The sequence below is a fragment of the Zootoca vivipara genome, chromosome 7 (genome assembly GCF_963506605.1).
Source record: "Zootoca vivipara chromosome 7, rZooViv1.1, whole genome shotgun sequence".
NCBI classification, from domain to species: domain Eukaryota; kingdom Metazoa; phylum Chordata; class Lepidosauria; order Squamata; family Lacertidae; genus Zootoca; species Zootoca vivipara.
Window position 1 is genome coordinate 90,429,698 of NC_083282.1, and position 23,387 is coordinate 90,453,084.

The following is a 23,387-nucleotide window of genomic DNA, read 5'->3' on the forward strand; positions in this document are numbered from 1 at the left end:
CAGTCACCATGTTCGTCCATTTTCTGTTCATTCAATATGGGGGATTTTTTCCACTGCCTCGGAAACTCCCACTGAACTTTCACACACACACACACACACACACACACAATTCTCCAGAGGATTCCCTTGGGGATAAAAACATCAATGTGCCATAGGGAGGAGACATCTGCCATAAGGGGGGAGGGGAGCAGGCGGAGGATTAAGCCTGATGAACAAACCTAAATGAACCTATGTGCATCCTCTGGATGGAACAAACTGAGTTAATGGAAGGGATGTTGCAATCTTTGCCATTGCTGTAGTATAAATGAAAAGCCGAAGGAAGGTGACTTGAGCACTCTCCTCCTTCAGAGCTAGGTGGAAGCGGGCAAGCCACCTTCTCACGTAGGGGGGAAATATTGTGTCAAGATATAAAACCCATGCCTAGCCAAACGTTGGGAGTCCAATTCGCATCGGCCCCAGGGAGTGTGGCCAGTGGTCAGGGATGATGGGAGTTGTAGTTTAGCAGGATCTGCTGGGGTACATGTGAGCCACTCATTATGCACACCAAAGGGGCAATTGGGGGGGGGGTCCTCAATTCTATGGTGTGGCTTATGCCTCAATAAACATCTTAGCACGGCTTTTTTTCACACAGAACTCACCAGTTCTGGCACCTTTTTTATTTTTAAAGTTATTTATACTTTTCAGGTTTATACATTTCACTAATTTTACAATCATTTTGACATTTCAAAACTTGACTTCCTTCCCCCTCCTTCTACGCTTCCTTAAATTTAGTCTTAATATCATCTGCATATCCAGATTAACTTAATTTGCTCTTCTTTAAATATATACTCTTATGAAACTGCAGGTTGTTACAATGATCCTGCCAATGTTCCTACCTGTTTGCAATTTATCTGTAAATATTCAGTAAACCATTTCCATTCTTTTATTTAAAAAAGTATGCCATCTTGATTTCTTATTCTTCCGGTAAGTTTTGCCATTTGTGCATGTTCCATACGTTTTTGTATCCATTCTTCCTTTGCCGAGACTTCTGCTTCTTTTCCATTTTGGGGCAAGTAACATTCTTGCCGCTGTAGCAGCATAACTTCCAGCACACTTCTCATGTGGGTGCCATTGCCATTATAAGTGAACAAGGGATGTGTCAATGCTGAGTCCTGGCACCTCATTTTCTAGAAAAAAATAGCACTGCATCTTGGTCTGCAAGGTACCACAAAACTTTTGCTCTGTTGTTGGCCGCAGTCTGTCCAGAGGAGAACAGATCACGCCTCTGGTAGTAAAACCAAACAGCACTGAAACCTCCCTGGGGTGCAAGCCTGGGCAGTGTGCATGGAGGTCCTGGGTTGCCCAAACAACAAGAGCCCCCCTCTCGGCCTCGCTGGTGTGGTCCAAAGGAAAGCAGAGCAATACTTTGGCACCAGCTTGGCTGCAGGAGTTGCCGGAAGGAGGTGTACAAGGCGCCATCTATCCACTCCAGATTTCTGTACGGCTTATTCCTTAGCCTTTTCTTCTCCTGAAGATATCCTGCAAGGCAGCAGAGGTTTAGGATCAGAGTTTTCCTTCTCTTAGATGGGCTCCCTTCCCAGGTGGACGAGCCCCATTTGTATTGGATAATAATATATATGATAAAAATAATATTGGAGAAAACTGGGTATTGAAACTTGCTTAATCTAAATCATATATCCCAGTTTATAGCGGCCCTTTAAAGTACGCTTCACGCAGAGTATGCGCAGTCAGAAGTTGACCTGGCTAAGAAAACACCACCAAGAGCGTAGGGTATTATCTCCCTTATATGAAACCCCTTACTAGCTGCACACTTTTAAAAGTATGCAGATGAAAATACAAACGGTTGGGTTTCTTTAACTGAAAAACAAACTGACTCTAAAGAGACTTTAAACTAAATATAAATGCTTTCTCCCACATTCCAAACCTCCCACAAACCTCCCATTAAACTACCCGAGAATTAACAGCATTCTAGCATTATAACTAAGCAATCATAGTAAGATTCAACTAAGGAATCTCTTAAACTGAGAACAACTGAGAGAGTGATCTACTTAGAGATGAATCAAACTGAAAGAACTAATTAAGAGATACAGAAGGCTTTCTGGCAGAGCCTTATATACAAGAAGCAGAGCCCACGCCTGTGAGCAATTAACAGAAACACCGGCACCTGTTTCTCTTAAACAGACAGTATTTACATACTGTCTGTAACTTGACTATTCAAAAAATCCAGCAGCAGAGGTTTAGGATCAGAGTTTTCCTTCTCTTAGATGGGCTCCCTTCCCAGGTGGACGAGCCCCATTTGCCCCTCAGTTCCCTCTATAGAAACCGCCTTTCTGACCTTGGACCCACTTTTGGTCTCATCTGCTCAGTCCGCCAGAGCCTGTCTTTGCATGCAGAGGAAGTCTCTAACTCACCAAGGGTTTGAGACACATCACCTGCCCTCACCTGGTCGATGCCATTTCCCAGGACTGTGGCCGCTGTTGCATGCTGACAGCTTCTCAGAGCCACAGGTGGGAGCGGAGTGTAGAGTGGGGAGAAACTACCCCAGAAGGAGCACAATGTATCCTCCACCAGAGGTACTTTCCCTCCCCCATAACATCCCATGCACCCCAATGAGAGTTTAGGAGCAGGATTGGATGGGATACACCCATTCTGCACAACCAAGGGGTAACGGCCCCCCTCTTAATTCTTAATTTATCTTAATCTTCAAGGTGCCACAAAACTTTTTTTGTGGTTCCAGGCCACAGCTCAGCAGGAGTGTGTGTGTGTGCTGCTTATATATATATGGGTTGGAGAACCTGTGGCTCCAGGTAGTTGTTGGACTCCAACTCCCATCAGCCCCTGCCAAATGACCAATGGTCAGGGATGATGGGAGTTGAAGTCCGGTGACAGAGGGCTCCATCTGCCCCCATCCCTACTTCATAAGGTGCTGCAAGACACCCCAGTACCGCAATAGAGATCTGCATGGCAGTGCAGAAATCTTCTGGCTTCATCCTTGACATCTCCGAGGATCAGGAAGGAATGTAGGAAGCTGGCTCCATTATTCTATGTAGCTCAGTGTAGTCTCTCCAGGGTTCAGACTACTTGGAGATGCCAGAATGAATTACGAGGAAAGGCTGTGGTGTTTGGGACTTTCCAGTTAAGCTGAGTAATGTTAGAAGTTTCGGAAATTATGCATGGCTTCGGATAGCTCAGTCAGTAGAGCATGAGACTCTTAATCTCAGGGTTGAGGGTTCGGGTCCCGCATTGGGAGAAAGATTCCTGCCTTGCAGGGGGTTGGACTGGATGACCCTCCTGGTCCCTTCCAACTCAACAATTCCAAGTGGATGGAGAAAAGATTTTCTCTCTCTCTCAAAACACTAAAACTTGTAGACATCCAGTAAATGTTGGGAGATTGAGGACAGGTAACAAAAAGCCCTTCTCGACGAAGGCGAAGAGCATTGTTAAACTGTGAAACTCCTTCCTGCAGGAGGCAATGGTAGCCACCAACCTGGATGGTTTTATAGTTTAAAAGAGGGTTAGACAAATTCATGGGAGGAAGGGGCTGTCAGTGGCTAGCGGCCACAATGGCTATGCTCTGCCTGGGCAGTTGCAGACAAAAATGCTCCTGAACTCCAGTTGCTGTAAACCACAGGAGAGGGGGGGGCGGTCTTGTGTTTGGGTTCTGCTGGATGGTCGGCCACTGTGAGAATAGTTTGCTGGGCTAGATGGGCCACTGGCTTTTCTTAGGCCAGGATCAAACCTTCTGGATTGAATCCTGCATGCAGCGGGACCCGCATGCTGGAGAACTGATGCCAGTCAGAGTAGACGATCCTGTACTCCATGGGCAAAAACCAAGGTAACTAAAGGCAGGTTCCTCTGTGGTTTCTCCTTACTTTTTTTTTAAATGGGAGGGCGTTTTATTCCCCCACCCCCGCACCCCTGAAGCACGCTCCCATCCCCATTATATTTTAAGAGAGAGTTCCCTGCGCGATGAGGAGGCGATGATCTGGGCTGTGGCGAAACAAAGAGCAAAGTCGGTGGGTGGCAACCGCAGCAGAGATGCAGAAAACAAGAATTATTATTATTATTATTTTTAAAAATGAAAATTAGATACCAACCCTAAGAGGGACAGCTTGAACTCCTTTGCCCAGACACCCCAACTCCAGTTGTGCGCCTGGCCAGATCTGCAGCGCCCTGTTTGCGCCGGCCCCCTTGGATCACGGCGCACCTGCTGGGGGACATCCCCCCGACCCACCTCCCAGTGCGCTCCCCCCCCCAAAAAAAACACAACACCACCCAAGCCAGCTCTGTCCTCCTCCCGTCGGGCGCCGATCCCTGGCTGCAGCCGGGGGAGGAATACCGCGAGAGTTGCAAGCGGCTTCCCTCGGCCCGGCTGCGAAGGTAGGGAGAGCGGGGGGGGGAAGCGCGCGCGGGGGGTGGGGGCTTGGTTGTGGTTGTGTGTGTGTGGTTGTGTGTGTGCGAGCGACGTGGTGGCGGCGGCGAGGGGGGGTCTCCGCGCATGAGCCAGCGGCGGCGGCGGCGGCGCTTTGGCCGTGCGCATCGCTGGGGTGGCTGTGCGCGCCCGGGCCCCGCTGGCCGAGCGAGCGAGAGGAGCGCGCTGCCCGCCCGCGCCGAGGTAAGCCAAGAGCCCCCCGCCGGTGCCCGGCCCTCGCCTCGCCTCCCTCCGGCCCTTCCCCACCCGCAGAGGGGCTTTTACTCCGCCCGGTGGCCCCGGCCCGGCCTCGCCGGCCGCCTCCCCAGGGCTCGCCCGCTTCCTTTCGCCCCGCGGAGCTGGAGAGACCCCGGGCGAGGAGGAGGAAGAGGAAGAGGGAGGAGGGCGAGGGGGCCAGCAGGCAGCGCCTTCCCCAAAACCCCTCTCTCCTTCCCCCACCCCTCTTTTCTTTTCCTCCCATCCCTCTCTCTCTCTCTTTCTCTCTCTCTCTCTCTCTACCTTTCCTTCGTTCCTTCCCCTCTCTCTTTCTCCTCCTTCTACATAAAAAGTCGCCATTTTGCTTCATTGCTTTTCCTGGGCTTTTTAATTAATTATTTTGTATGCCTTCCGCCCCCCCACCCTCAACACCGCCCCGCGCGCTCGCCCCAAAGTGGGGGGGGGAGGGGCGCAGATTTCCTTTTCTTCCTTTCGGTCTATTTATATGTCCTTTTCTTCTTCTCCACCCCCACCCCCCACTCCGCACCTTATTTTGCATGCACGGAGATCAAACGATCGCGGGTGGAGGGCGGCTGTTGGTAGGGGATTTGTTTGTGTGTAGTGTATATGTGGGTTTTTTTTAAAAAAAAAAATCTCGACCCCCCCCTTTGCAACCCTCTCCCTTCCCAAACCCTCCTGCTTCTTCTCGCCCCCTGCAAGATTTTTATTTTTTAAAAAGAAGCAAGCGAAAGACACCCCCCCCGTGTTTGTTTGATTATCCGAGCTTATTTTCTGGGAATTGGGGAAGGGAAAGAAGGTGGTTGGGGGGGGGGAAGCAACCGAGCTCTGGAAATGTGGAAAAGCAGAGGAGGTTCGGAGCTTCCGAGAGCTTTGCTGCTTTGGGAAGCTCCCCCTGGAAGTGGATTAGAGTTGGGTGAGCCTGTCTTCTCTCTCTCCCTCCCCCCCCCCATTGCAAACTAAGCGGCCTCGCCCCTGGGCAGCGACAGGTGGTGCGACCCCTTCCCCTTCTCCAACACACATGTCATGCACTTGGTGTTAGGCGCACTTGCCGAAAGTGGTGCAGAGCAGAGAGGTGGGTGGGGCCCAGGTGACGATGCTTGACCTACCTGCTCAGGTCACTTGGAGGTCGCAAGGGCAACCAGCTCTTGGGGGCTGCCCTGCCCTGCTTTGCCCTGCCCAGAGGTCAAGGTCAGGGGTGTCCGAGACGGAGATGAGGGTTGAGCCTGAACGACTTCCCTCCTTAATCCATGTGATCCTGGCTTGAGTCTACGGATGCACAAGCACCTAGATTGAGAAACTGGCTTTTTTGGGGGGAAGAAAGCACACCTGCTTTAGGGGCTGGGTCAAATGGCTGCAACCCTCCTGCTGCCCACAGGTGGACCTCGTCCTTTGGGGCGCCTGGCGAGTCTCGGATGCCTTGCCCCTGGGTCATGCCTTTGCCGTGAGGTACATTTGTGCGCCGTGCAGCAGCGAGGCAACTGGAGAGAGAGAGAGAGAGAGAGAGAGAGCGCAGCGAACATCGCCGTCTTCTTGGCGGGCTGGTAGGAAGGCCAGCGCAGGCTCACGCAGGGAAGGGGTGCAGCTCGGGGAAGAGCACCCCAGTCCAACCCCTGGCATAGGCCCGGGAAAGGCTCCCTGCCTGAAACGCCCTGGGGAGACGCTGCCAGTCAGTGTAGACAGTATTGAGCCGGGTGGACCAATGGTGCGGCTCGGTGCAAGGGAAGTTGCTTAATTCGGAAACATGAGAACTGGGGCAGTTTTAGGGACAGAGCTGAAGCTGTGTGCGTTGAACCTGGTCAACTCCAGGTAGGCGTGGGAATGCCTCCTGTCTGAACCCCTTGAGGGTTGCTGCCAGTCAGTGCTGGGCTATATGAGCCAGTTCGCTGCAAGGCAGATTCTGATGTTCCTGTGTCCCCCACCTACCTAAGGATTGATGGGGCTGGAGGCGCTGAAAAAGGAAATAGAGATCTTGGAAGAGGCTGCGGTATTATAAACCCCGCCTGCACCCACTTACCCCATTTATTTGGCAGGGTATGGGCGCTAACAAAACATTTCTGCTTTCAGTTTCGATCCCTACAGTACACACCTCCTGCTACTTCTTCCTCAAAACCAACCTTTCCTATCCAAACCTAAGCATCCTGGAAATTTTCTATACCAGATGGGACCATCAGCAGCCATGGGTCACAATAGCTAATTCGAACCTCCACATTCAGAGGTAGTCTATCTCTCAATATTAGTTGCCCGAGGGGGGGGGAGGGAGCCTTTTGCTTTTGTATTCTTATGGTTTCCCTGGGGGCACCTGATTGGCCTGTGTAGGAAACTGGATGCTCAATTAGGTAGACTTTTTTGTTTGATCTCGTTGGGCTTGTCTTAATGTGTGAATTGCATTTTCTTTCTCCATCCTTTTGGTATCCTTCTATCTCTTTGTAAGCTCCTTGGGGCAGGGACTCCCTCTTCCCTTCTGCTCATATTAACTATAACATGCCACATGGATTAATGGCAGAATGTGATCTATGTAATCGGGCTGCATTATAGGAGAAGGCAAGTTTTCAGGAGTATATCCATCTGGAACAAAGCATGCCGTCTAAACTTGATGTCTGCGGTGGAATATTTTGCATGTCTTGCAAAGGCAGGGCCTGGAGTCATATGAGGATGCTGTAGTTTGATGATGGTTTAGTTTGTTAAGTGCACAGCTGCCTTTGCCCTTCTCAGGGTGGTAGTCAACGAAGTTTTACTCCGAGTAGACCCATTGAAATTAATGGACCAAATTCAGACATGTTCATTCCTTTCAGAGGATCATGCACTAAGTAAAACGTAGTTGAGAGAAGAGAAGGTTAAGGGGTGATATGATAACCATGTTCAAATATATAAAAGGATGTCATATAAAGGAGGGAGAAATGTTGTTTTCTGCTGCTCCAGAGAAGCGGACACGGAGCAACGGATTCAAACTACAAGAAAGAAAATTCCACCTAAACATTAGGAAGAACTTCCTGACAGTAAGAGCTGTTCGGCAGTGGAATTTGCTGCCAAGGAGTGTGGTGGAGTCTCCTTCTTTGGAGGTCTTTAAGCAGAGGCTTGACAGCCATCTGTCAGGAATGCTTTGATGGTGTTTCCTGCTTGGCAGGGGGTTGGACTGGATGGCCCTTGTGGTCTCTTCCAACTCTATGATTCTATGATTCTATTCTATGATTCTATGAATACAGTTGTGCCTTGGATCACGAACGCCTTGGCTCCCGAACAAATCGGCTCCTGAACGATCGAAACCTGGAGGTGAGTGTTCCGGTTTTCGAACGATTTTTGGAAGCTGAACGTCCAGCGTGGCCTGCAGTCAATCAGAAGCCGCGCTTTGGTTTTCAAACGTTTTGGGAGTCGAAGGGAATTCCCGAACGGATTCCGTTCGACTCCCAAGGTACGAGTGTACCACCCAAAGAGTCTCGGAGGGTAGGTCACTATTATTTCACAGGGAGAAAAACTGAGGCTGACAAATTTGCAGATGTACCTAAGACTACAGAGTGAGCTCCAATCCCCGGGCAAATTATTTGCTGGGTTCTACTGATTTATTTGCTCAGAAAGTCTTTTTTTTAAGAAAAGGATAAGTCAGATAGTCTTGGAATTTCTGTGCATTTGTTCCTCCTTTAGTTCCTTTCAGAAATGATTGATTGACGGCATTTAACGTCCTTTAAAATTATCATTACGGTGTTTTCACATTTGCCTTTTTACGCCTGCTGGCAGTGCGGTTGTGGGAGGTGATCGTTAATCCTCTGAGAAAGGAACCTTGAAATCATGGGATGCGCACACAGATTTCCCGTTCAACTGATGGAGGGGAATTATACCCGTTTTAAAGCTTATCCGTTTAAAAGTGCTGTGCACGGAATCTGTTCCATTCAAAACAGGTTCTTTTCTTTTTGTCTCTCCCCCCCCCCCTTAAATGCAATGGCTGCGGAAGCAAGGAAAAGGAAAAGAGTCCGTTCTTAATTTAATCCAGGTTTTGGCGGGTGGGCGGAGGAGAAGAGCTCTCCATGTCCAAGAACTTTTGTTGTAAGAAACTCACACACACACACACACACACAAACCACACCAGCAAAAACTACACATCTTGCATAAAATGAAAGGGAAGGGAATTGTAGAAATCAGTAGGAGGCTTGGAAATCATTTTCCTTTTGCAAGACCTATGTTTACTGCAGCAAACAACTCCCTAAACTGTGCTTTGCCTAGTGACCCTCGCTGTCAATTTCTCCCCTGCAACCCGTTCCTTCCAAGCCATCTCTCCCCAAACAGCATCCAAGTCTGCAGATGAACCCAGTGGGGTATGTGGAGCAACTCAGATGGAGAGATGGTTGGAGGAATGCAATAGTCAAGGGCAGGGGTCTCCAGGCTACGACCTGGGGGCCACATACGACCCCCGAGGCTCTTTTATGTGGCCCCCGGGGACCCCCATCGCCTGCTGCTGCTATCCACTCTTACTGGCGCGGTGTGGCACAGCTGCCGACTTCCGACCCGGAAAAGTGACGGAAATAGCTTGTGCGCATGCACAAGCGTCATTTCCGGTGTACTTCTGGGTTGGAGGAGGCTTCTGCACATGCACACAAGCTATTTCCGGCGCTTTCCAGGTCGGAAGTGTGCCAAAAATAGCGTTTGTGCATGCGCATGGGCGCGCTCCCGTGCGCGCTCCCTCACCCTCCGGCCCACCACACAATCGGCGCGGTGGGCATCCGGCCCAAAGCTGGGTAAGTTTGGGGACCCCTGGTCAAGGGGAAGGTTTATAGCCCTGCCCCGCCCCGCCCCGCTCACTTGCCCAGGGATTCTCCTGGGGCATCTGCGTGTGCAGAAGGTCTCGACTTCGATTCCCAGCATTTCCAGGTGAGGCTGGCCAACTCCTGTGTAAAATATCCCGGAGGTGTGCTGCCAGTCCGTGCCAGTATTACTGAGCCAGGTGGATCAAGGCAGCTTTCTGTGGTCTTATGTCTTGTATTGCAAACATGGGTTTGGGACATTCTGCTTTAGGAGTGGAGCTGTCGGGAGTTGATATCTTGTGTGTCAGCAAGTTTGGTGCCCTGGACGCCACTGCTGCCAGGCGGGCTAGTTCCCTGCCTAGGATGGGGCAACTGTAGAGCTTGCTGGTGTTGCCACCTTAATGATAGAGAGACCTGCATCCTCGTTGAGATGCTGTTACTATCCTGCTTCAGACCTCCCCAGACCTGGAGCTTCTCCCAAGCTGAATAATAGTAATACCCTGCCCATGTGGCTGGGTTGCCCCAGCCCCTCTGGGCAGGTCCAACACATAAAAACAATATACAGTGGTACCTTGGTTCTCAAACTTAATCCGTTCCGGAAGTCTGTTCCAAAACCAAAGCGTTCCAAAACCAAGGCGCGCTTTCCCATAGAAAGTAACGCAAAATGGATTAATCCATTCCAGACTTTTAAAAACAACCCCTAAAACAGCAATTTAACATGAATTTTACTACAGTGGTACCCCGGTTTAAGTACACAATTGGTTCCGGGGAGCTGTTTGCTCCCCGAAAAGTACTTAAACGGAGCAGCGATAGTGCGCATGTGCAAAGCGCAATACAGTGCTTCTGCGCGTGCCGCGGAACCTGGAAGTAAACACTTCCGGGGCCGCGGAGTACTCAAACCGAAAGTACTCAAACCGCAGCAAACTTAAACCGAGGTATGACTGTATCTAACGAGACCATTGATCCATAAAATGAAAGCAATAAACAATGTACTGCAGTCACACAATCAATCAATCAATCAGCAGCTGAACTGGGTTCCACACAGTCACAAAAACAAAACAAAAAGAGCCGCAAAACCAAAAAAATGCAAAATAAATAGCAAAAACAGACAGACCTCAGCGTAACACTCAAAACGGAAGTGTGGCACTCAAATCGGAAGCCTAACACTCAAAATGGAGCACGTTCGGCTTCCAAAAAAAGTTCACAAACCGGAACACACACTCCCGGGTTTGCAGTGTTTGGGTTCCAAGTTGTTTGAGTACCAAGGCGTTTGAGAACCAAGGTACCACTGTAACATCAAACATTAAAAACTTCCCTATACAGTGGATGCTCGGGTCGCGAATGTGATCCCTGCGGGAGGCATGTTCGCAACCCACAGTGCCGCATCTGCGCACGCGCGGGTCACAATTCGGCGCTTCTGCGCCTGCTCAAGCGCCGAAACCCGGAAGTAGCCTGTTCCGGGACTTCTGGGTTCGGCGTGGTCCACAACCCGAAAACATCCAACCTGAAGTTATGACTGTACAGGGCTGCCTTCAGATGTCTTCTAAAAGTTGTATAGTTATTTATCTGTTTGACATCTGGCAGGAGGGTGTTCCCTCAGAGCTGGACCTCAATGTCTGGGCTGAACAATGGAGGTGGAGACGCTCCTTCAGGTATACTGGGCCGAGGCCATTTAGAGCTTTAAAGGTCACTTTGAATTGTTCTCGGAAGTATACTGGGAGCCAGTGAAGGTCTTTTAGGACACTTAATGAAAAGTGCAGGCTGTCAGTGTGGGATGTCACCTGAGTGCAAGGCCTCTGTGAAGTTTCAAATATCCTCTTTTTAAAAATTAACATTAGTGAACATATGTGCAAAACCGTGTTTATGGAAGACAATCTTACTCGGCTACGAGTGATCGCCAAAGAAAGAAAGAAAGAAAGAAAGAACTTTTTGAAATGATTGTTAATATTTTTTAAAGAGAATTTCAGTTCAAAGAAAGTGAAGAAAAAGAAAGGGGGGACAAAACTACAGGTTTTATTCTCTCTTTTCAGTATGTGCACTTCTGATAACAAATTTTAAAATGGAGCTGGCCTGTGCTTTGGTGCAAAGCACTGGTGTTTATTGACGTACTTGACTTTAAAAACACAGACATACTGGAAAAATTGCACAATATTTTACTAGAAACATTTGAAATAAATGTTTTTGTGTGTGAGAGAGAGGGGGGGGAAACACCCGCAACAATCGAAGCTTAAAAATAAAATATTTATTAAAAACAGCCCACAAAATGTTTATTGTTCCAAATTACACAAAATTAGCCGAACATATTAATGAACTGAATTAGGAATAGCAAACTCCTCAAGACAGTCATAGAAATACAGGCCAGGTATTGCTTTGCATGTTTACTCGGAAGCAAGTGCCGCTAAACTAAAGGGAGATTACAGTCATACCTCGGTTTGCGACTGCAATTCGTTCCGGGGAGCCAGTCGCTCCCTGAGTTCGTCGTAAACCGAGGGGCTCTTCTGCGCATGCACGAAGCGCCAATAGAGCACTTCTGTGCATGCGTGCACTGCGCAGATCACTTCTGCGCATCCGCACGCCGCGGAACCCGGATGTAAACACTTCCGGGTCCACGGCGGTTGCAAACCGATCGGTCGCAAACGGAGGCGGTCGCAAACCGAGGTATGACTGTACTTCCAAGTAAGAGTGCATGAGTTACTTTTCAGACAATGCAATTTACGATAGATGTTGCTGCTCAACACTGGAGCGAACCATTTATTTCTGTTACTAAAGACTGAGAAAATGGCACCAGAACACTAAGCAGGTGTATGGCGAAGTAGACCGAATCGGTATCTTTACTACGCCGCAGCAAGACAGGTTGGTAACTAGGGGTGGAGCAACAGCAACAATAATGTGATTAAAAAATAAAAACAACATCCAGACCCAAACCCAGAGCCGCCAAACACTTTCTGCATTTAAGAAATGAGGAAACAGACAACCTAATCGGATAGGTTTAGGGATTCAGGGGTGCCTAATGTGGGATGAGACCCCCCCCCATTTTCAAGGAGGGTGCTGGGGTCCCTCAGTATTTTTTGGCCACCTGGCACGTACGTCGGGACTGTCCACACTTCCGCTTCTTTCCCCATGCCTAAAAGCACAGGTCCAGACGGTTTTCCATTTGCCCCCCGCCGCTTTCCCTGGGAAAACCCGTCCGCGGAAAACCCCAGTTGGCATTTGGTCTTATTCAGTGTTCCGGTGCTGGTTTTCCAAGGAGAGAGGAAAATTGGAGTGTGGATGAGCCCTCAGTTCCCAAACTTGTGTCTGGGATGGACCTTACTAGATGGAAGGTGGGTGCTCTCAAATTTTTTAATCTCTCTTTATAGCTGACTAGCATGTCAGGGAGATAGTTCTTTCCTCCCCAACATAAGTTTATATGATAAGAGTTTTGATGTTTTAAATCCAGCTTACGGGTCTCTGAACGGTTCAACCCAGAAAGAAACTGCCATTTCAGGTAGAACCAGGCCATTGCTTCTTTATTTGCAATGTGTGGTAATCATCTGATTTTTACTCTCTGCGGTGGCTACCCAACTGTGGAATGCCCTCCCCTGGGAACAGGTAGGTAGCCGTGTTGGTCTGGATCGAAGTAAAATAAAAAAATTCCTTCAGTAGCACCTTAAAGACCAACTAAGTTTTTATTTTGGTATGAGCTTTCGTGTGCATGCACACTTCTTCAGATATCTGAAGAAGTGTGCATGCACACGAAAGCTCATACCAAAATAAAAACTTAGTTGGTCTTTAAGGTGCTACTGAAGGAATTTTTTTATTTTACTCCCCTGGGAAGTTCGCCTGGCGCCTTCATTATACACCTTTAGGCACCAGGCAAAAACATTCCTTTTTAACCAGACCTTTGGGTGATCTGATTTACGTCCTATGCTCTTTAAAAAAATTTTTTTGGGGGGGGGGGTGCTATTGGGTTGTTTTTATTTTTATTAGTTATTTTGTGGTTTTATATCTTGATTTTATTCTGTGAACCACCATGAGACCCCCAGGTATAGGGCAGTATATAAATTTGATCAATCAATCAAAGTAATACTCAGAGTAGTAAACCCATTGAAATCAATAAGCCTAACGAAGGGCTCACCCAAACGGTTTTTTGTGATGAGTTTCTAGGCACAGGTCCAAGCAGTTGTGTGTGTGTTTTGTCCTGACACTTTCCCCAGGAAAACCCGCTTTTTACCGCTGAATTGGAGCGAACGGCAGTTGGGTTCCCCACAGATTGACAGATTGCTCCGAATCAACGGTAAAACGGCAAGGCGATAGCCTTCCGGTTTGGTCGCCATCACTGCCTCCTGTGAGCTGCATGAAGAAGTCCTTTGTTTTTTGTACTCTGACTCCTCCAGCATTCACCTTCGTTCGTTGTCCATGCGTTCTGGCGTTGTAAGAGGGAGAGAAAGTTTTGTCTTGTCTATATCGGTGTTTTCCAAACTCGGGTCCCCAGATGTTTCTGGACTACAACTCCAGTCATCCCTAGTTGGCAAGACCAGTGGTCAGTAATAATAACATTAATTAATTAATTACCCTGCCCATCTGGCCGGGTCTCCCCAGCCACTCTGGGCGGCTTCCAACAGAAGAATAAAACACAATAATCTACTAAACATTAAAAGCCTCCCTGAACAGGGCTGCCTTCAGATGTCTCCTAAAAGTCTGGTAGTTGTTTTCCTTTTTGACATCTGTTGGGAGGGCGTTCCACAGGGTAGGCGCCACCACCGAGAAGGCCCTCTGCCTAGTTGGCTTCTCGCAACGAGGGAACCGCCAGAAGGCCCTCGGTGCTGGACCTCAGTGTCCGGGCAGAATGATGGAGGTGGAGACGCTCCTTCAGGTATACTGGGGATATACTCCTTCAGGTATACTTCAGGGATTATGGGAATTGTCGTCTAAAAAAAACCAGATGGAGACCCATGTTTGGGGAAACCCTGGTCTATATCCTTTACTTGACTCTTCAAGGAGAACGTCACCCCATCCAAAAGAGGCTGGATCTCAGATTCTGGACCAGCTGCTCTCCAGGAGAGAGATAACCTCTGCATTGTGCACGGATCCTGTCCACATCTCTTCTGTTCTGGCACATAAGAAGATGATGATTCTCAGTTCCGCAAATGCAATACATCCAGCTTCTCCCCTGGCTTCCACCCCAGTGTTAAATGCCAATCCCTCTTGGGCTTGCCGGTCAGAAGGTCAGCAGTTCAAATCCCCACAACGGAGTGAGCTCCCGTTGCTCTGTCCCAGCTCCTGCCAACCTGGCAGTTCGAAAGCACTCCAGTGCAAGTAGATAGATAGGTACCGCTGCGGCAGGAAGGTAAACAGAGTTTCCGTGCACTCTGGCTTCTGTCACGGTGTTCCGTTGCACCAGAAGCGGTTCAGTCATGCTGGCCACATGACCCAGAAAGCCATCTGAACAAACGCCGGCTCCCTCGGCCTGAAAGCGAGATGAGTGCCACAACCCCATAGTCACATATGGACTTGACCGTCCAGGGGTCCTTTACCTTTACCTTTTTTACTAACCCATGAGCTTTAATCGTCCCAGAGAAATAGACGTCAAAAAAACCTGCAGAGTCAAGAGGCCTTTCAGAATTCCTTCTATCCTCCATGTTGTTGTTGTTGTTGTTTTTTGCTTCAGGTCGGTTTCCCAGGTATTAAGCCTAATGTGGTCCCAGGCAAAGAGCCAGGCAGAGCCTTTGGCATTATTAATTAATGGCTAAGTTGCTACAAATGGCCACATTGCGGATTAACTTTTTTTTTTTAAGGGGGGAAGGGAAGAGTTGGGTCGGTCAAAGCCGAAATATAACAAAGACTTCTGTCCTGAAGGAGTGATCAAGCTAAAGCGTTGCTTTCTAGCCTGATTTGCCTGATAATCAGGTTGTTCTACAAAACGCTCGCTCAAGAGAAAGCAAAGAATTATCTGCGTCAGCTTCCAGCAGTGCTTTGGGGGGGGTGTCATTCTGCAAAATGACATTCTCAGACATGGCAGAAACTACACCGAAGGCCTTCCGTGGGCCTGGGAGCAATTGGCGTTTTGCAGAAAATCTACCGTAGTCATTACCACCCAGGACCGGAGGTGATGCAGGAGTGCTTAATTCCAGGCATCCGCCACCGACCACATTAACAGCATTCTTTTAAAGCGTTGCGATGCCAGTTTAGACAAATCATGGCTTCCCCCAAAGAATTCTGGGAGCTGTAGTTTAAGCGCCCCAAGAATTACTAGGGAACACGCCCCCCCCCCCCCCGTTCACAGAGCTACAATTCTCAGAGTGGTTTAACAACCAGTCCGTCTTCATGGGGAACTCTGGGAATTTTAGCTCTGAGTAGGCTAGCAACTCTCGGCACCTTTAACCAAAGCTACAGCTCCCAGAATTCTTTGGGTGAAGCCACGACTGTCCAAAGTGGTACTCTAGTGCTTTAAATTTATGGTGCGCATGTGGGTCTAACCCTGCAGTTAACACCCTGCAGTTAAAGTTGCTCTTGTGTCTTGAATGGGGGGGGGAGAGAGAGAGATGGCTTCCAATAGTAACCTGGCTTAACGCTCATCGTTATATAGGAAAGACCGCTTAAATGATTCATACCGAGAATTTAGATAAGGCTCACGTTTCCCTGTTTAGAACAGTTTCCCCATTAATAGGGAAAATTGGAAATTTATCGCTCAGATCTCCTCATTAAAACCCGCTCCCTCTCCCCTCCTGATGTCTCGTCATGAAAATGAGAAAAGAAACAAAAGAGAAGAACCCTCTGCATGGAGGGTCTACAAGGCCCAACAGAGAAATCATGATTATTCACTTTTTCTGTATTTGCACTTGGGCTGAGCGCGTCTCCCTGAATTCTTTAATGGGGGAGCTTCAACCTCAGCGGCTGTTGAATTGCTGCTAATCCTGGGCTGGGGAATCTGCTGCCTTCCAGACCTTTGCTGGACTACAACTCACAGCATCCCCGACTGCTGGCCATGCAGGATGGGAATTGGAGTCCAGTGGCTTCTGGAGGCCTGCAGATTCTCCAAGCCTGTGCTAATCGTGTATATTTGGGGAATCGGCCTCCTGTTCTTAAAAAGAGGCAGGATCCGGCTGCTTTCTTATATAGCAGGTGGCAGGTGCAACCCATTTCTTCCTTCTATTAAGCTCCGTTCTCATGTCGAGCAATCGGCCTGTTTGATCGTGTCCTTTCTCCTTTGCTTTTAGCCATGGCAGATTCATATTCCTACAGAGGTGGGAAGAAAGTGGCTGGAACTAGCAAGACCAGCGCAGACAAAGACAGCAGCAAGGCAGAGATGAAGATAAACCCGGCGTATGAGCAGTCAAGGCTTGGTGAGTAAGCGTACCGCCTTTTCCAGCTGCAATAGGAAGGGCTTCGTTTGAATTAAGAGACGCGCCGTTGGCTACCCGTCTCACGGCAGTGCACAGAAATGAATAGCTAGGAAGCACATACAGGTCAGGGTACTTGATAAGTTAACACTTTGGTTAAATAAAAGTCATTCCATTGCCTGCTAGCAAATGTTGTCCCCCCACCGAAACGAAACCCAGTACAGTGGTACCTCGCAAGACAAATGCCCTGCAAGACGAATGCGTCTTGCGATCTGATGGTGACTCGCAAGACGAATTCGCTTTGCGAAAAATTCGTCTTGCGAATCGTGGTTTCCCATAGGAATGCATTGAAATTTAATTAATGCGTATTTTGCCTATGGGCAAAAAAAGAAATTTCCATGCATTCCCATGGGAAACCGCGATTCGCAAGACGAATTTTTCGCAAAACGAATTGACTCGCGGAACGAATTAAATTCGTCTTGCGAGGTACCACTGTACTTTGGAACAGTAACTCAGATTGCAAACGGCCGTCCTCAAGTTTTTTGAGCTTTGACGAGTTGAGAACACAGTTGGCTTCTGATGTTGGGGGCAGTTCCTGCACAAGTTGCCGTTGCCCTTACTCAACAAACCGTCTGAGCTTCCACAGTCTAAATTGGTTAGGATGTTGCCTTCCATTCAAAACGTACTCATAGAATCGCAGAGTTGGAAGGGGCACCCAAGGGTCATCTAGTTCAACCCCAGCCATGCAGGGATCTTAGCCACCCAACCTTTCTGTTTAGCATTGGCAACATTGTACGTGGGAACAAACAGCCTAGGCGGGGTTGAAAGAGATGCTTGCCACTTGTGTGAAAGCACATCCAACCAACGTTGTAGGTCTGGTAGGTCTTTTTCGTTTTCAAGTTTACAAGAATGCGCTGCGGAAAGGGCACAAGACAACGCAAGTGAGCAAGAATGCAGTGCAGATGGAGTAGCCAGTGCTAGTTAGCTAGAACACACTGCATATAGTGTGCAGAGTGTCTGAGGACCGGACATTTGCAGGGAAACCAAAATGCTTGTTTACAAAGCTATTGTACTACCAACCTTAGAACAGTATATGCTTGTGAAACATGGACCACTTATAAACGCCATCTCCAACTCCTCGAAAGATTCCATCAACGGGGGTCTCCGAAAACTTTTACACATCACTTGGGAAGACAGGCGAACTAATACCAGTGTCCTGGAAGAAGCAAAGATCACCAGTGTTGAAATATGATTCTTCAACATCAACTTCATTAGACTGGTCATGTTGTGCGGATGCCTGATGATCATCTTCCAAAGCAACTACTCTATTCTGAACTTAAAAATGGAAAGCGTAATGCTGGTGGTCAACAAAAGAGGTTTAAAGACTCTCTCAAGACAAATCTAAAAAAAAATGCAGTATAAACACTGACAACTGGGAAACACTGGCCTGCGAGCGCTCTAATTGGAGAACAGCCTTTACCAAAGATGTCATGGACTTTGAAGACACTCGAACTCAGGAAGAAAGGGAGAAACGTGCTAAGAAGGAAGCATGCTTGGCAAACCCTCACTGTGATTAACTCCTGCATGGAAACCTATGTCCCCAATGTGGAAGGACGTGTGGATCCAGAATCGGCCTCCACCGTCACTTACGGACTCATTGTTACGACTGTGTTCATGGAAGGCAATCTTACTCAGCTAGAGGGATCGCCCAAGAAGAAGTGCTCAGCGCCGAATCTTCTTGGTCATGCGGCAGAAAGCGATTTAAATCAACAAAATGTCAGATGGACAGATGTATTAATTCAATCCACCTTGTCATTCTTCCCCATTCTGTTTTCAGGAAATGCAACTAACGATAAAACGGAAGGCAAAAGGAAAGGGAGGCCAAAGGCAGACAGCCAGGCCCTGAAGGATATTCCGGTAAGATTTTAATTGTATTTCGTTTCTTTTCTTGGGAACTGGGGGAAAGGAAGTAGAGACAGGACAGGGCAAGCTTGGTGCATTTGAGCGCAGGAGGGGGCCTGATCGTGGTTCCAGGTCTTTTCTCTGGGAAGCCTTTGATTTGATGTGAGATACTGGGGATAGCGCATTCAGAAGTTTTGCTTTCATTCCTCTTGCATTAAGTGGGTCTTCCCCCCTCCCCTCTGCTCCACGGATGTTTCCTATATCACAGCTGCCTCTGATGAACCAGTGGAAAGAAGAGTTCAAGGTCCACTCCAGGGTGAAATGCCCCAACTCGGGCTGTTGGCTCGAATTCCCCAGCATCTATGGCCTGAAGTACCACTACCAGCGCTGTCAAGGGGCAAGGAGGATGGAGGTGTGTGTTCTGTTTTGGTAACCCATATTTACAGATTGTGTTATTGTCCGTACCAAATGTGGCCCCTCTAAACACTGCTTTGACCCTGCCAGAGCTTGGCTGTCTTAATTTATATCATGGATAGGCAAACTAAGGCCCAGATCCGGCCCAATCGCCTGCTAAATCCAGCCTGCGGACGGCCCGGGAATCAGCGTGTTTTTACATGAGTAGAATGTGTGCTTTTATCTAAAATGCATTTCTGGGTTATTTGTGAGGCATAGGAATTCATTCATTGGTTTTTTTTCTTTCAAAATATAGTCCAGCCCCCCCCCCCCGCAAGGTCTGAGGGACATTGGACCGGCCCCCTGCTGAAAAAGTTTGCTGACCCCTGATTTATATGCATACACGCACTTAGGGAAGTGGGAGAATTCGATTCGATTAGCATTTAAAAGGCAAACATACCAAATTTGCACGTTCCGAAACAATGCACAAACCAAAACACAGCCAACATTTGAAATCTGCACTTCTCCAAATTTTGCAATGCAGTTCTCCAGCCCCAGTCGCAGGAAGGCATTTTAGTTCCCCCCCCCCAAAAAAGTGCAATGTCAGGGAAGATCACTTTGCAAAAAGGAGAAATTTGCACTAAAATGCTGAGGAAGTAATGAAGACTTAAAAAGAATAAATCACAAACTAATTTGGCAATGTGGAGGACTGAATTTAAGATTAGGAAAATGAGAAACTCAAGAGAAACCGAAACTGAAAGATTTTCCCATCCCTGCACACCAACCCACAAGCCTTGGTTGTGCTAGCACTGCCGTTACAAGACCAAATTACAAGTCTTGCCCGCCGTGGCTTTTGATGTTGTTGCCGCAAGGCGGGTTCTGAACCAGCCAGCCAGTCATTTGCTGTTCAGCTTCTAGTACCATTTGAAGCCACAGAGGTATTTAGATTCTGCTGCCTTACACTGTGCTAGAAAACCAGTCCCATCTAGTTCAGTATTGTCTACCCTGACTGGCAGCAGCTTGCCAGGGTTTCAGGCAGGGGACAGCCCTCCCTGGATATGCCTTGAAGACTAAGTTGGGAGTGTTCTGCTTGCAAAAGAGGTGCTCTGCCACTGGGCTACCCCTGTCCTCTAATTTGCCTCTCTCCCCACTTGCGATTCCTGCATTATTCAGTGGCATCCTGCCCTGCAACATAACTTTCTCAGATCCCAAGGACCTGGTCAGGTGCAACATCACCGTAGCTGCAAACCTCTCTTCCAAAGGAGACCTGATGCATCTCACTTTATCCCGCCCTCCAAGAGCAGAGCTCCCCTGCTTAGACAAGTTTGGGCAGTTGTTTGAAGTGCGAATTAACTTCTCCTGGGACACCGTTGTCTGCACTCATCTGCACTGCTCCATTTACTTTGCACTTGTGTTATTTTGACAAATGCTTATTGAGACTCTCCGAGTTGCTTTGAGCTTGGAAGGGAAAATCGTAGCCGGAGGAGCAGGAAGGAAATGCCCAAACTTGCCTAAGCGGGGAATTTTTTTTAGGATTACAGTTAAGTAGCAGGAGTTTGCATTCATACCTCTGGCCTGCAGGGTGTTGGGCAGAGTGATATTTATACTGTGGGTTCTGTGATCATTCAGTACAATTGAAGAAATTGGTTTGTATCCTAGGAAATGTCAGCTTTCATGTTACGGAAAAACAGAAAAACATGCAAGCCCTTAAGCTTACATGTCCATGCCTTAAAGTTTGGGGGCAAAGAGAATCCAGCTTGTGGGTCTGCTGAAAATAAGCACAGCATATTTATTTGCTTTTTAATTTGTTAACTACCTACACAGTCCATGTGGATACATACCAAATGTGTTTCATTTGCATAGCTCCAGGCAGATCGTGAAGTTCAGATGTTTTGGCAGAGAATTCGGGTTACCATGGTGCAGGGGTGGGTAGGGAGAGGTTTGTAGGGACGCAACGTGCAGCCAGCAAACTGATCATTCATTAGATATATGTTGCAGGCCTCCTGACATTTTAAAAAATTGATTTAGAAAGCTGCTCCTGATTAGCAAGGCAGCAGTGTGTGTGTGTGTGCACTTTTGAATTGCTATTTATTTTTAATGTCCTTGCAAACTCAGAGGAGGCAATCTCCCTTTCCCCCCCTCTTTCACAGGAACATAAGAAGCTGCTTTATCCCAGGTCAGGTTCTCCCAGGTCAGATCATTGGTCCATTTATCTTAGTATTTTGTACACGGGTTCAGGCCCACCTGCCAATCACCTGACAAAGGTCCAGCGCTTTGCAAGCCCAGGCAGTCATAGAATCGCAGAGTTGGAAGGGGTCCCCGAGGGCTCTCTAGTTCAACCCCCTGCAATGCAGGAATCTCTACAGAAGCATCCAAGACAGATTATTAGTGGTTCCTGCAGAGCCCCGTCTTTTAAGTGCCCCACACCTGAAATAATAATGATGATAATGATAATAATGCTAATAATAATAATAATAATAATAATAATAATAATAATAATAATAATGCCCCACCCATCTGGCTGGGTTTCCCTAGCTACTCTGGGCGGCTCCCAACAGAATATTAAAAACACGATAAAATATCAAACATTTAAAACGTCCCTAAACAGGGCTGCCTTCAGATGTCTTCTAAAAGTCAGATAGTTGTTTATTTCCTTGACATCTGATAGGAGGGCGTTCCACAGGGCGGGCACCATTACAGAGAAGGCCCTCTGCCTGGTTCCCTGTAACCTCACTTCTCACAGTGAGGGAACCGCCAGAAGGCCCTCAGAGCTGGACCTCAGTGTCCGGTCAGAATGATGGGGGTGGAGACGCTCCTTCAGGTATACTGGGCCGTGCCTGTTTAGGGCTTTAAAGGTCAACACCAGGACTTTGAATTGTGCTCGGAAACGTGCTGGGAGCCAATGTAGGTCGTTCGGGACCGGTGTTATGTGGTCTCGGCAGCCACTCCCGCTGCCGCATTCTGGATTAATTGTAGTTTCTGGGTAAAACAGAGAGAGAGTGCTATGACATATTTTGTTCCAATGCAAATGTGTGTAGATGCAACGTCTTAAAAGTCATCTGTTTAGTTAGAATCATGGAGCTGTAGAGTTGGAAGTGACCCAAAGGTTGACTCCTGGGTTGCCTTCACTTTTAAGCTCAGCCCTACGCAAGGGTCACCTTCTTCCATCTCCACTCTGGTCCTACTTTCTGTTCTCTCTCCCTGCTTCTTCCAGGGTACCGTCGTGGAGAAGCGGACTTTCCCGTGCCCGTTCTGCGAAGCCACCTTCACGTCCAAAACCCAGCTGGAAAAGCACCGTCTCTGGAACCATCTTGACCGGCCGCTGCCGGCCGCCCCTGCCCCGGTGGAAAACAGGTCGTCGAAAGTCTCCGGCAAGGGCAAGAAAAGGTACTGGCCTGCGGCCTTTGAGGCAGAGAAGAGGGAAAGCTCCCCAACCCCGTGGATTTTGGGATGGAAGGAGGGGGTCAGGCGTGAGAGGCCCCAATGTCTTAAACCCCACTTTAAACCAGCCCTCTATGCTTTGCCCTAGAGCTGCCGAGGGTTCAGCTTCCCTCACCATCCATCCCAAACAGGCAAAGGTGGAGAAGGCCGCCGCCCTGCATCGCCCCGAGAACGGAGAATGTGCGGCCGTGAGCCCGGGCAGCAAAGACTTCCAGACCAGGGCGGCCGCCATGCCTGGCACTCAGCTGTCGGGCGGCAAGGGCTCCAAGCATCAGTCGAGCAGGCAGGCCTCTGAGCAGGAGGAAGACCCCGAGAGGATGAAGCACAGTAAGACTAGAACAGCGACTCCCATCCACCCCAAGTCCTGGGTTTCCCCCGCCCAGTTTTAAGATTTGAAGCATGGTATTCCTGGTAGAAGTTGGTAAAATCACGTAGAATCTTAGAGCTGGAAAGGGATGCGAGGGTCATCTAGTCCAACCCCCTGCAATGCAGGAATCTCAGCTAAAGCATCCATGGCAGGTGGCCTCTGCTTCAATCCAACCTCTGCTTAAAATTCTCCAAGGAAGAGGGAGTCTGTTCCACGGCTGGACAGCTCTTACTGTCAGAATGTTCTTCCTGATGTTTAGTCGGAATCTCCTTACTTGTAACTTGAAGCCACAGGTTCGAGTCCTCCCCCACCAGAGCAGGAGAAAACAAGCTTGCTCCATTTTCCATGGGGAACTCTTTAGATATCTGAAGATGTCTCTCCTATATCCTCTCATTTTCCTCTTTTCCAGGCTAAACATGCCCAGCTCCTTCAACCACTCCTCATAAGGCTTAGTTTCCAGACCCTTGGCCACCTTGGTTGCCCTCTTTGCCATGGCGTGGAGAAAGAGGCTACAGAAAAGCTCTTCTCCGTCTCTCATAACACTAGAAATTGTGGGCCTCCTTAATGTTGGAGGATTCAGG

General features: G+C 48.5%; 1 protein-coding gene across 4 annotated transcripts in view; it reads left to right on the forward strand.

Moving 5' to 3' along the window:
• The first annotated feature begins 4,280 nt into the window (after positions 1-4,280).
• The window catches only part of ZNF512B (zinc finger protein 512B), a 54,648-nt gene continuing 35,541 nt past the window's right edge, over positions 4,281-23,387 (forward strand). For 2 of the 4 annotated variants that reach the window (XM_060277353.1, XM_060277354.1), the window contains exons 1-6: positions 5,297-5,561; positions 16,581-16,706; positions 18,541-18,620; positions 18,874-19,017; positions 22,213-22,385; positions 22,528-22,766. In XM_060277353.1, the coding sequence (XP_060133336.1) occupies positions 5,480-5,561; positions 16,581-16,706; positions 18,541-18,620; positions 18,874-19,017; positions 22,213-22,385; positions 22,528-22,766 (844 nt within the window). In that variant the 5' untranslated portion in view covers positions 5,297-5,479. Of the gene's footprint in view, positions 4,381-4,450; positions 4,616-5,296; positions 5,562-16,580; positions 16,707-18,540; positions 18,621-18,873; positions 19,018-22,212; positions 22,386-22,527; positions 22,767-23,387 lie in introns of those variants that run through there. The other 2 variants (XM_060277356.1, XM_060277355.1) reach the window with 2 other exon arrangements.